The following is a 12,543-nucleotide window of genomic DNA, read 5'->3' on the forward strand; positions in this document are numbered from 1 at the left end:
CAAATTGAAATTGTAATAAGAGCCATCATGGCTCCCTCTGCTGGCCTCCAGAGGCTTCTCCTACACATCACCCTCAGGACTTCATTACCCATCATCCCATGCACTAGTCTAGTCTAATCATCACAGTTTCCTATTTGTCATTATCTGGTCTATTTAACCATGCTAACTACTCAAACATTGCGAAGTCTTGTATTCTACTGTCTGCATTACCAAGCGCTTATTCCTATCATTCTGTTTTGTCTCTTTTTGTTTTACTATATATGATTGTTTGCTGCCTGCCCCGACCTGTGCCTGGATAATGTGGATACTGTTTTGAATAACTTTGCTGTTGTTGTATGCTGGTGTATGACCCTTGCCTGTTGTGGATTTCTCTCAAATAAACCTGCAGTTGGATGTAACCCGTTTCACAGTGCATGACAGAAATCATACTGAAGTCATTTTACATTTTTACAAAATACCTCCTGGTATTGATAGAGCACACTTGTGAGTTACTGACCACAGCAAAAATATATCTCTGTCAAAAACATTAGCTTTAAAAATTAAGTTTTTCTGAAAAAAAAAACTTTTTTCCCTGCTCTCCCCTACTCAAATATTATATTTATAAACTGAATTTGCCATCATTAAGATTAGATTATGCCAGACAGGACATTTGTTGGATTGTAAAATAGGGTACACTTTGTCCTGGTGGACCGATTAGAGTCAAACACCATTCTGATTTTGATAAAACTTTACTGAAGTAGCAATGAAAGGTATGTGTGGTCTGTATAATAAAACATAAAACTGATATACATGAGAGACAATAAACTATGCAAATATTACTTTAAATACTTATAAATGCATTTAGCAAAAAATTATAAAATTATCCTCAGAGTAGCATTAACAATGGGCAAAGTAATGACTGTGGAATATAAAATCTACAAAAAATATTTAGATAACTGCTCAAATTAAATGTTTATATTACAACCATATACAATACAATATACTAATTTACACAGTAAGTAAATGGAATAAAAGAGCAGTATAATCAAAATGATATACTCGATATGGCTTGAAATGCACAGATTATCACGGATATAATTAACTTTCCATAAACGATCTTAATAACTCAAATTTAAATCTCCCTAACGGTGATATCCTGTAGGATGTTCTTAAATAACTCACTTTTTTGATGCACGCACACATTTGAACGGCTTGTAGCATAGACATTATATACGTAGACGCCTCATAGACTGACGCTGCCTATAGGAGTTGACGTATCAGCGCGGCCGCCATCTTGGATGGGTCCCCAGTGCGCCCCCCTGCATTTATTTCTACAGAGGAAAGTGTATCCCCAACTACAATAATCATAATTCCCTGAATTTTTACCAGATTTCACACGGTTTGGTTACACGTAAGTAACATAATATTATAAATGGTAAAATAACCAAAATTATTGTTCAATCTTACTTGTGAAAGATAATCACATGCGATCTGGTATCAATACTGCACCGGTTATTGCAACGGTAAGATGCACAAAATTCAGGCATAGTTGCTCGCTCTCCGTTGACTCCGATTGACTCTTTAGCGTATAGAGTGAGGAGACACAACCAATATGGCGGCGACAAAGGATTACGTTCCAGCATGTCATGAGGCGTCTACGTATATAATGTCTACGGCCTGTAGCGCTTCCTTACAGCTTCCCTCACATTTAAACTCTGTCTTCTGCAATTATACAACAATTACAAAATAAACAGGTGAATTTGATAAGCAGAAAGATAAACAGATGAACTAACATGATTAGAGTTGGAGGTTAAGTAACTTGGTAAGGATCTTTGTCATCTTCGGTTCACTGATACGAGTGTGAAGTTCTGCCTCCTGTCTAACTTCTCTGAGCTTTGTCTCATAATAACGCTTGTACTCAATTATTATAGATCTGTTCCTCTGATTCAGTTCCTCTAGATCTTTTATCTTCTTTTCTTTTTCCTGTTCAGATGCTGTTAGTCTGTCTATTTTCTCCTGGAGATTTCTCTTCTCCTCATTAAATCTGGATTCTAGTTCCCTCTGTTTGTCAATTAGTTTCTTTTCATAGAGTTTCTTCAGTTCTTCTTCTTTGGTCTTCAGTGTGGTCTCCACTTCTCTGTAAGAGTCACTGGTGTAATATCCACCTTTATTAGCCGTGACCATGTCATCAACTTTCTTCAGGAGCTCCAGAACCTGCATGCGGTCTTCAGTTTCTTTATTATTGAAGACATGATATCTTCCTCCACAGCGCTTGAAGATTTCTTGCAGGTCTTTATTGGCTTCACTGATGTATTCCTCAATAGTGCTTGTCAGTTCATCACCGTGAGTAAAGAGGATGATTGTGTGTTTATCTGCTTCTTCTCCAAATATAGCTCTGATCTTCTCCACTGACATCCTCTCCTCTTCTGTGAATGGACCCGGCTGAATGACCAGGACGATGGCATGAGGTCCTGGTGCTGTCATGTTCACACACTTACTGATCTCTTGTGTGAGAAACTCTTCTGAAGTTTCAGTATCAAACAGTCCAGGTGTATCAATGAGCGTGATCTCTCTCCCGGCCACCTCTCCTGTTTCCTTCCAGCACTCTTTGGTAACAGATGAAGCACCTTTAGCTGCTCTGAAAGCTCTACTGCCCAGGATTGTGTTTCCTGAAGAGCTTTTACCAGCTCCAGTCCTTCCTACAAGAACGATTCTTAAAGACACTAAAAAATAATAACACCATTAGAAATAAAAACAGGTTAAGTATATTTGTGATATTTATGAGTGGTTTCCTGGACAGGGTTTAAAATAAACCAGTAAACTTAAGCCTTAATCTATATTACTTATTAACACCATATTATTGGAGTATGATGTGACTCAGCATAGAGCCTTGTGCCTCTGGCCTAATCACAGTTGATATTGCGTTTATACAGTGTCTTTGTGTGAAACTACTTCTGTGCGCCATATTTACCCTTTTCAGTCCTACGTTCTGAATATCATAACTGATTCACCAGGTGTGAATTTTTTATCACATGTGACCGAAGTGGGAAAAGCACAAGACTTTCTTAAGCTTTCTTAAGATGTCAAATAAATCTTTGGTGTCCCCAGAGTACATATGTGAAGTTTTAGCTCAAAATACCGCACAGATCATTTATTATAGCATGTTAAAATTGCCACTTTGTAGGTTTGCCTTTTTTGGAATACTTTAAAATGCAAATGAGCGTATGCTAATGCAAACACTGAACACCATAATGTTGGTTTGTTGAAATTGAATCTCTATGCTGCTGTCAATTATTTTCTCTCTTTCTTTCAGCACTAAATGTGCCGTGCTTAGATTAAGGGGCATTAACAATATAGGGGATTGGTGCTGTCGATTACTTATGTTTTGTTTGTGTTTATTGTAGTATGTGTTCGCTTGTTTTAAGTGTTTGTGACATGAATAAACACACAAAATGTTGAAAAAGAGCATTAATGCAGGGGAATGTGCACCTTTAAACAGCTTTTAACCCTTTAAAAAAAGTTCAAAGGTGCTGTAATTTACAAGACATTCACAAAAATAAAAGCAGCGGATCCAGCACTGAAACAAAGTTTAGAAAAAAACAACATAAAAACAAAGAACAGGAATCAAATGTTATGGATAAGGAAATGCTCCTCAGCTTTCTGTTCTCGGAAAAAAAAATAAAAGGAAGGACAATGATGATGTGTGCGTCTGTTGTTTATCATCATTGTGTATGTTGTGTTCAGTGTTGTCTCTTGTCTTAACATTTTTCTTACACTGTTGTACACGTACCTCCACACAACCAACCATGGACCCTCCTGATGATGAGAATTACATCATGCAAGTGGCACACAAACAAAGTCGGCCGAAGTATGCTTTGGGCTTAAAGGTGAACCACTTGACTTTCATTGAACCCAAAACCCAGGATTGGCACAAACCTAAACTTATCTGGCTAACCATATAAACCAGCTTCATGATACAGGACTATGACAGAGACCTACAGGATCAATTTAAAACTAGACATGATTGTGTAGTAAAGATTAAGGTTTACTCCTGGTTTATTTTAAATACTGCATATGAAACCACATGTTAATGTTTAAGAATAAGCAGAATAAGATGAACTCATTTACTTACTGTTTGGTACATCTCTATCAAAGCTTCCTCTTCTTCTCTTTGTTAGGCCTTGAAGGAGAAAAGTCAAATTATTTCATTAAGTTAGCATTAAAATAAAAGTGTCAGTGTCAGCTTTATTTGTATAGCACTATTCAAACAACACATGTTAACCAATGTGCTTTACAACAACTCTGTATAAAATAAATAAATATATTATTAATAGTAACAATAATACACACATTAAAAAATGTCAGCAAGAGGGACATGCCATGGCAAACAAGTGTGTCTTTAGTTGTTTGTTTAAAAAAAAAATCCCTGACATCCATGTGTATAAAAATACCAGACTCGCAAATGCACAATCTCCTTTCCAACTTAACTTGGTAAACTTTGAAAAAAGTAAACTAATTTTCTTGACTGTGTTTAGTGTTTAAAGTAATCTAAAGATATCAGGCTGTGGTGTGAAAGAGATTTAGTCTTCAGTGTCCTCATGAAAATGTATCATAGTTTTATTACAGTTAAAGCGTAATTTTCCCGGCCAGGGTTCACTGCAAAAAATAACTTTCTTACTTAGTATTTTTGTCTTGTTTTCAATAATAATATCTTAAGATTCTTAAATTAGAATGCGTTTTCTTGATGAGCAAAATGACCTAGCAAAAGAAGTCTAGTTTTTAGACAAAAAATATCAACTTTAAGTAAATTAGTTATTAAAACAAGCAAAAAAAATCTGCCAAATGGAATAAGAAAGGTTTTCTTAGAATAAGTTTACTTTTTTCATAAACACTTAATTCAAGAACATTTTTCTTATTATATATCTAACGTTAAAATAACCTAAAAATAACGTTTGAAATAACGTTAGGGGAACGTTATTCTCCTAACATTATAATGTAAGGAGAATAACGTTCCCCTAACGTTATTCTAACGTAAAAACTAGTTATTCATTACCGTAACGTTAGAATAACGTAACAAAATGTTAAACCAACCTAAAAATAATGTTCTATTTCTGTAAAGAAAACTTTCCAAAAACAAACCTTACAAAAATAACGTTATGGAAACCCAAAACTAACGTTAGGAAAACGTTTTGGGAACCAAAAATTGTTAGCTGGGTGATTTTCATACGACATAAACTTGAATTCAATTACTTTCAAAACTATTACTTATATGTATGTATGTAATGGACTTTTCAGAGTTTTATATATCTCACAAAGTTGTGTTTTACATGTAGGTTTCACTTTCGATTTGTAAGTAGGCCTACATGCTGTCTTATCGTCCCCTTCATCTCTCAAACCTTATATATCGATGCTAAACAACAACATAAATGATACTGAAATAATATAGATCAGAACTTTACCTTCTGTCTCTGATGATGTACTTGGTAACGACATTATTGCCGCACTTTTGTAAAAGTGAAAGCTTGTTCAAAAGGAGGAAGTAGAAGCAGCAGGAAAAACTGATGTCGTAACACAAAAATACGCGTGGAAGGACACTATAAATGTTTTCTTTAAATGCAAATCAATTACCGTGAGGCTTCGGTAAGCTAAATAAATCGCGCTTGTAAGGAATATAGCGTATTATTTCTCAGGGATGGCTGACGCGAAACGTGTCCCGTGACGTTTCGGCGCATTTCACATGTGTTTCGGAAGGTGGCGTTGTTGATTATAGATTTCAGAAATAACACCATAAACAAACGTCTTTTGTGGAGTAAACGCAACTCTCCTCACAGTTGTGTTCAATGCTCGTCGTCTCCTCTCGTTTTTATCAAACGAAACATCTTACTTTCCACAAGATATTTGTTTTAAAGGATCCTATCTCTAGGATCTTCATTGTTTTAGCACAGCATGACGTGGATTGGCAGTTGACCAATCAGCAAGCGAGAATCTCTTTAAATCCTTAATATTAATGTTTCAAAAGCGAAAACCCAATCGGCGCTTTATGTTTCTTTAAGGGGGCGTGTCCTCATGAATATGTGATGTGTTGAATGCAGGCTGGAGTAGATTGACACACGGTGTTGTTTTGCTTGTGTTTTATTGCGCAGAGACGACACAGATATAACAGACAGATACTGCAGTGATGTCCGGACAAGAGTCAGTGACTGTGACCACCACACCACACAAATCATCTGCTTTTGTTTTAAAGAAGATTATGAATATTCCTCCTCCAAATATACTGCAGGATCAAGACGACGGTAAATAAACCTGATGTTTGCTAACATGCTAATCAAACCAGTATCGAATATAAACGTGCATGTAATATGACACAATAACATAGATGTAGGATAATACATGCAAATCGTTACATGTTCCGTGCACGTGACATTGATGCGTGATAAATCCAGCGCGTGTGACCGCGTCTCTAAAGAACAGAAAGTTCCCATGCAAAAGTGCTGTGTTGACATCATTGTACAGCTAAGTTATAGTCATGGTACTATGTTATATATCATGGGTTTCTCTGTGTTTACATATGACTTCAAAGAATACCATAGTATTACCATAGTACACGTAAAAAACCCATGGTATTGTTATTGTAAAATGTCCAAATATTTTATTTGTGTTTTATTCACATTGTGTTTTGTTTGTTTTCCTACATTGGAAATGGCTGAGCTGCACCATGGTACACTAATGATAGTACTATAGTGTAGTATACGTATGGGACTCATTTGTAAGATGTTTAAGGTGGGAACGGAAATTTAAAGATCACAAGATTAGATACTGTATTGGATTAAGATTAAATGAAATAAATAATACTCTCTCACAGATATTGAGAAGGAGAAGCAGAGTTCAGCAGGTGATGGTGAGTCGGGCGGGGCTGTGGGCGGCGGCTCGGGCCGCACAGGTGGAGTCTCCGCCTCTCTCACCCCCACCATCTGGGACAAGACCATCCCGTATGACAGTGAGACCTTTCACCTGGAGTACATGGACCTGGATGAGTTTCTGCTGGAGAACGGGATTCCCGTCACTATGGAGGAGGAGCTGAGTAAGGTTCAGGGGGCGGAGTCACAGGGGTCCCTCACAGCCTCAGATTCACCACAGAAGCATGAAGAGAAAAAAGAGAAAAAGAAGGAGGATGAGGAGAGCAAGCAGGAGTCTGTGAGTGATGAAACAGAGCAGGAGGTGACAGAAGGTGAGCACAAATAGATTTCTATTATTCAAGTGGATGCTTCATGGCATTTTTGTGTTAACTTATCACGTGAGTAACTCTCCTCTAAAGTGAACCTATTTTTGTTACCCAAACATAAGTATTGCACTGCACTCCCTGATTATTATACGTTGATATTTCGATGTAATTCAGTACCGTTAGTGCTTATAGAAAACCTTGTTTCTTACCAGAACCCAAAGATGATCCAGACCCGGTGACACCTGCTTCTGTTGATCCAGAAGAGATTGAGGTGAACATCTCGTTTCAGCCGGACCCTACAGATCTGGTTCTGTCCAGTGTTCCTGGAGGAGAACTCTTTAACCCTCGCAAACATCGCTTCACTGAAGATGACCTCAAACCTCAGCCCATGATCAAGAAGGCCAAGAAAGTTTATGTACCTGAAGAAGCGAAGGTGAGAGATTCTCTCGCTCGCACACTCACTCGTTTACTACCTTACACACTCACTTTCTCTCTCTCTCTCTGAATAATGCTGCGTTTACACCAGCCGCGGTAGAGGTGGCAAGCGTGAATTATTTACATGTTAACTCAATGCAAAGATGCAATTGCGGTAAGCGCGGCCCGCGCGAATTGAGCGTTGCCGCGGGAAATGCACGAGTTGAAAAATCGGAACTTCTGCAGATTTCCGCACTTTGTTAACCAATTAGGACCTTGCTGTAGTAGTGACGTGATTACAGGAAGCGAGCGGAGTGGCGAAGTCGCCCCTCCCATGACGCGGATTTCCATGTGAATTTCTCGAATGACTAGAATTTCACGCGCAAATGAAGCAAGTTAACTCAAATGTTCAAGGGTCCAACTACGCGCGAATAGCACGTTTTTGACACCTCTACTGCGGCTGGTGTAAACGAAACATTATATAGTGTATAATGCATAAATGTAATCATCTGTTCTTTTGTAATCAATCTCTAATTTTTTATGGTTTGTGACTTTTTTTATGTGCTGTAGAATGTAAAACCGTATTTATCTAGGCATAGATGAATAATAAGAGTTGTTTACATGGTAATGACATATCAAGAGCCTTAAACACGATTGTTTCCTCCTTATGTAAACCTCAAAAGAACGCTGGAAAACAGACCAATATCAACATAACATCAACTGTGACGTTACAGTCGAGATGAATGCCCCAACTTTAAATTAATTACAATGTTGTTACGATGCTAAAAACAAAGTTGTCACTGTTGAGTTAGCGTTATATGCTAGTTAATGCTATATGCTAGTTAATGCTATATGCTAGCATTTAGGCTGAAGTTCTACTATTGACGTTACAGTTACGTTTTGCATACTGAAAAAAACACAAACTAACCACTCAGAAACGTCCATTAACAATCTCCAAAAAATTGATTATTCCTCAAAATCTGATACAGACTCAAACATAAGATCTGTTTACATACACACAGAGCTACTGAAGGAGAAACAGCCAATCAGAGCAGAGCTCAACATTATTATTCATGACCCTTTCAAATAAGGTAATAATAGACCATTTCATTATAAAGACAAATCCTAGGGTTGTAAATGGACATGAAAAACTGACTCTGGATCATTTTTGCTCTTAATAAAGACACAAACCATCTATGTTGATATCAGAGAACATATTAACAAATTATTACAATGCATTCTTTGGCACCTGTAAGAACATTGTAATATATGAATCTGTTTTGATATTATATTTTAAGTTTCATATTTAAAAACAAAGACTTATGTTGTCCTATAACAGCTTTTATCTCAATGTTTGGTCACAGGATGATAAGTATTGGTCACGAAGGAAGAAGAACAACGTAGCAGCGAAGCGGTCGCGTGACGCTCGGCGTTTAAAGGAGAATCAGATCGTCGTACGCGCCGCTTTCCTAGAGCGAGAAAATGCGGCGCTGCGACAAGAAGTGGCCGAGCTGCGGAAAGACTGCGGCCGCTGCAAGAAAATCATGTCATTGTATGAGACCAAATATGGAGCCATATAACAGACAAACTTCATCAGGATGAAACAATCGTTCCTGTAGCTGAGGATTCTGGGTAATTCAGATGCATGAGGTGGTGATGAGCACATGTTATGACAAGGAGTGTGTTTCCAGTCACCAGCGCTTTAAGGAGACACAAGGTCTCCGTCAGATCAAGTGGATGTGCCAAACTGAACCATATAATATATAAAATACCATCAGTCATGACATTTACCTCATTTCACCCCTCCCATAATCCTTACAGGACTGATATTCATATCAACTATCACAGATTAATCACATTGCACTAAAGTTTCCTCCTCATGTTTGAGTCCATGATTCTTGACACAGATGTTTACGGTGTGTATAAAGTGCATGACTTGATGTTATATGAAGCAATTATGTTGTTTTGTCTCTAAAACTGAAAATAATCTTCAGAATGAGGGTGAGGATCGACTGCTCGTGTCTGATAATGATTTCAGGAGGATCTTTATAAGCTTGATAATGAAGGTGTTGTCCAAACACAAACCCTTCAGTCTCTTTAGGTCAGATAGATGAGTTCTGGTGTATATAAATGAAGTGGTTTAACTTCCAGAATAATATGATATGAATATATTCATGTAGATTTGATCTTACAGACTTTATGAGCTTTATTCATCCTGTTGCAATTATTCAGACTTCATTTCTTTCTTTAAACACAGATGTTTGTGCAGGGATTTTAACAGTGACTTCATTGATCTACTGAACTGGATTTACTTTGTTTTCAGGATTCGGTACAAGGCAATAACAAATAATTCATCTTTATATTGTGATCATGTTCGAGTCTGGCAGCTCAGCTCTGTTGTGTGAATGAGAAACCATTCATGGACTTTTTTTGGAAATGGTTTTAAATATAATTTACACAAATATTATCTGCTACTGTTTGATGATCGAGGCCTGATGTGTGGATTATTTTATATTTTTACATGTCTTGATATGGGATATATATGTATGAAGCGTAATAAATGTACATACACACCTCTGTTACTCACACGAGAGACTTTACATTTACTCAGATTATATTTAAAAACAGCAAAAAGGTCTAAATGGGCTTCCAGTTTCAAACTAAGGGTTTAAGCTTTTAAAAGTTTTTTTTTAAAAGCACAAAGTGCTCCTACAACTTTGTATAGTCAGGGCTTGTGTTTGACTTCTGATTTTATATTATATGTGTGTGCAATACTAAGGATTGTTTTGTAAATGGGTTAAATGTTATAATGTTCTGCATGCTGATGTCATTGTGATGCGTGCAGTGGGCGTGTCCTTCTCTCTTACACGTAGCATTAACAGACTGTTACGTTCAGTGATGTTTTAATTGCATCTATATAATATAAACACATTCTGTGTTGAACATGTAATGTTTGTGATAAATAAATGTGATGTTTTTTAAATGATCGCCTTTATGTTTAGTTTCATTTCAGTTTAAATGTTTGTAAACTTCATACGTTGAGTTGTGTATTCAATATACTTGTATAAGTCACATTTGTGTACAATGAAATTGATCTATTTAATCTAAAATGCATTGATAACACTTTAAAGTAAGGTTGTATTAATAAATGCGTTAACTAAAATGAACACAATAGTTTTTAGCATGTTAGTACAGTTAGTTTATGGTGCATTAACTATGTTAACATGCTTGATTTTATAAATGTATTAGTAAATGCTGAAATGAAAATTAACATATATGAATAAATGCTGCAAGTATTGATCATTGTTAGTTTATGTTCACTAATGCATAAACTATGTTAACAAATACAACCTTATTGTAAAGTGTTACCGATATATTTTTAAGAATAAATGATTTCCTCTTTAAGAGTGAAGTGCTGTTTTAATAAAAACATGTCTTGTCATGGATCTGTGTAAGGTAGTGTCTGATCTGTATCATGAATATTAATGAAGATAAATAAAGCTATGACCTTATTTGAGGTCATGGTGAATCTGCTCTGTGATTGGCTCTTGCTGGTGATGTCATGTTCATCTGCAGTATACACACACACACACACACACACACACACACGAGAGCATTACAGAGAGTCATGAACACACACACATACAGGTTTATGTTTTATAGAGACATACACTCATAAAAATAAAGGTGAAAACCTTTTTTGGTTCCACAAAGAATCATTAAGTAAAAGGTTCTTAAAAGAATAATTTATTTTATTCATTTTTATCATCTGAAAAACCTTTAGTGAAACAGAACGGTTCTACAGAGGTTTAAACTAAGTGCTTTAAAGGACCATTTAGACAGAAAATGTTCTTCTATGTCATTGTGAAACACCTTTATATTTAAGAGTGTACAAGCATAAACATTTAATCACACACACGTTTAGATCTGATTTGTGTTTCATTATTATTTGTCCGATTGTAATACTGATGAGCATCCTTGAATAACACGGGTTTCAAAGAGACACAAAGATCTGACACACATCCAACATGAATTGATGTTTTACACTGTAAATAATGATGTGCCTTAGCAGATTTAACCAAAATAAAACCATTTTTAAAAAATTGTTAACCAAAACTAAAAAAGATGCAAGTAACTTGAGTATTTCTAAATGAACCCATTGAGTAAATTCAAGAAGGAAATTAACTTAATTCTGTTAAAACTACATGAATTATTTTAGTAGATATAACTACTAGGCAGTGGACTTGTAGTTCCCAGCATGCTTTGCATAGGATGGCATTTGGAGAGTAAAATTAAACTTTATTTTGTGTTTAACTATAACGAAAGACTTGTAGGGTTTAATTTTTATTTAGAGTTTTTGTTTCTTCTTTGAATTTTGTAGTTTAAAATCAGGAAAACTCCCTAAAGAAGTAAACTTTTAAAAGTACTTAAATCGATGTGGTTTCACAGACATGGATTAGACTAGTTCTAGACTAAAAAAATAAATAAATAAGAGCTGCCAAACTAAAAACAACTTGCACTGACATATCTTAAAATACATCGGTGCCCTTTGATCTGCCTCAATGTTTATATTAAGGTATGTTCGTTAAAACTAGTTATATTTCATAGTTAAACAAAAGACATGGAACCTAGGTTGTTATTTCTATTGATTCATAACCACACTAAAAAAATGATTCATTGGATTAACTCAATAAAATTGTGGGCAGGATTTCCATCCAATATGAATGTGTACCCCCTAACTCATAAAAAACAGCTTTACACAATAAAAATATATTGAGTTTGTCCAACTCAATTTAAAGTAGATGGTAGTACTCAATTAGTTGCCTCAACTCAATTTAGCGTAGTTTGAAAAACTCAATGTAGTGTAGTCTGAAGAACTCAATTCTGTTATTTTATATGAAACGTTTTTATATCATACTAATTAGCAT

At 35.9% G+C, this 12,543-nt stretch overlaps 2 protein-coding genes across 2 annotated transcripts; one reads left to right on the forward strand and one right to left on the reverse strand.

Annotated features, from left to right (window-relative positions):
• Window positions 1-709: 709 nt before the first annotated feature.
• Window positions 710-5,929, reverse strand: LOC129436831 (GTPase IMAP family member 7). Its single transcript, XM_055195096.2, has 3 exons — window positions 5,439-5,929; window positions 4,112-4,159; window positions 710-2,702 (listed from the first exon to the last, which is right to left on the reverse strand). The coding sequence occupies exons 1-3, from the start codon at window positions 5,470-5,472 to the stop codon at window positions 1,777-1,779; spliced, it is 1,008 nt and encodes a 335-aa protein (XP_055051071.2). The 5' UTR covers window positions 5,473-5,929; the 3' UTR covers window positions 710-1,776.
• A 125-nt stretch (window positions 5,930-6,054) lies between these two features.
• Window positions 6,055-11,151, forward strand: tefb (TEF transcription factor, PAR bZIP family member b). The gene is made up of 4 exons (XM_055195104.2): window positions 6,055-6,272; window positions 6,842-7,207; window positions 7,414-7,634; window positions 8,980-11,151. The coding sequence occupies exons 1-4, from the start codon at window positions 6,158-6,160 to the stop codon at window positions 9,193-9,195; spliced, it is 918 nt and encodes a 305-aa protein (XP_055051079.2). The 5' UTR covers window positions 6,055-6,157; the 3' UTR covers window positions 9,196-11,151.
• The last annotated feature ends 1,392 nt before the right edge of the window (window positions 11,152-12,543 follow it).

The sequence above is a fragment of the Misgurnus anguillicaudatus genome, chromosome 19, assembly GCF_027580225.2.
Source record: "Misgurnus anguillicaudatus chromosome 19, ASM2758022v2, whole genome shotgun sequence".
In the NCBI taxonomy this organism is placed as follows: domain Eukaryota; kingdom Metazoa; phylum Chordata; class Actinopteri; order Cypriniformes; family Cobitidae; genus Misgurnus; species Misgurnus anguillicaudatus.

Bases quoted from the DNA above. Each gene is read 5' to 3' on its own strand.
- LOC129436831 (XM_055195096.2), bottom strand. From the start codon at position 5,472: ATGTCGTTACCAAGTACATCATCAGAGACAGAAG. The intron at 4,160-5,438 runs GTAAAGTTCTGA...TTCTCCTTCAAG, and splicing joins TACATCATCAGAGACAGAAG to GCCTAACAAAGAGAAGAAGA. The intron at 2,703-4,111 runs GTAAGTAAATGA...ATTATTTTTTAG, and splicing joins TGATAGAGATGTACCAAACA to TGTCTTTAAGAATCGTTCTT.
- tefb (XM_055195104.2), top strand. From the start codon at position 6,158: ATGTCCGGACAAGAGTCAGTGACTGTGACCACCACACCACACAAATCA. The intron at 6,273-6,841 runs GTAAATAAACCT...ACTCTCTCACAG, and splicing joins ACTGCAGGATCAAGACGACG to ATATTGAGAAGGAGAAGCAG. The intron at 7,208-7,413 runs GTGAGCACAAAT...GTTTCTTACCAG, and splicing joins AGAGCAGGAGGTGACAGAAG to AACCCAAAGATGATCCAGAC.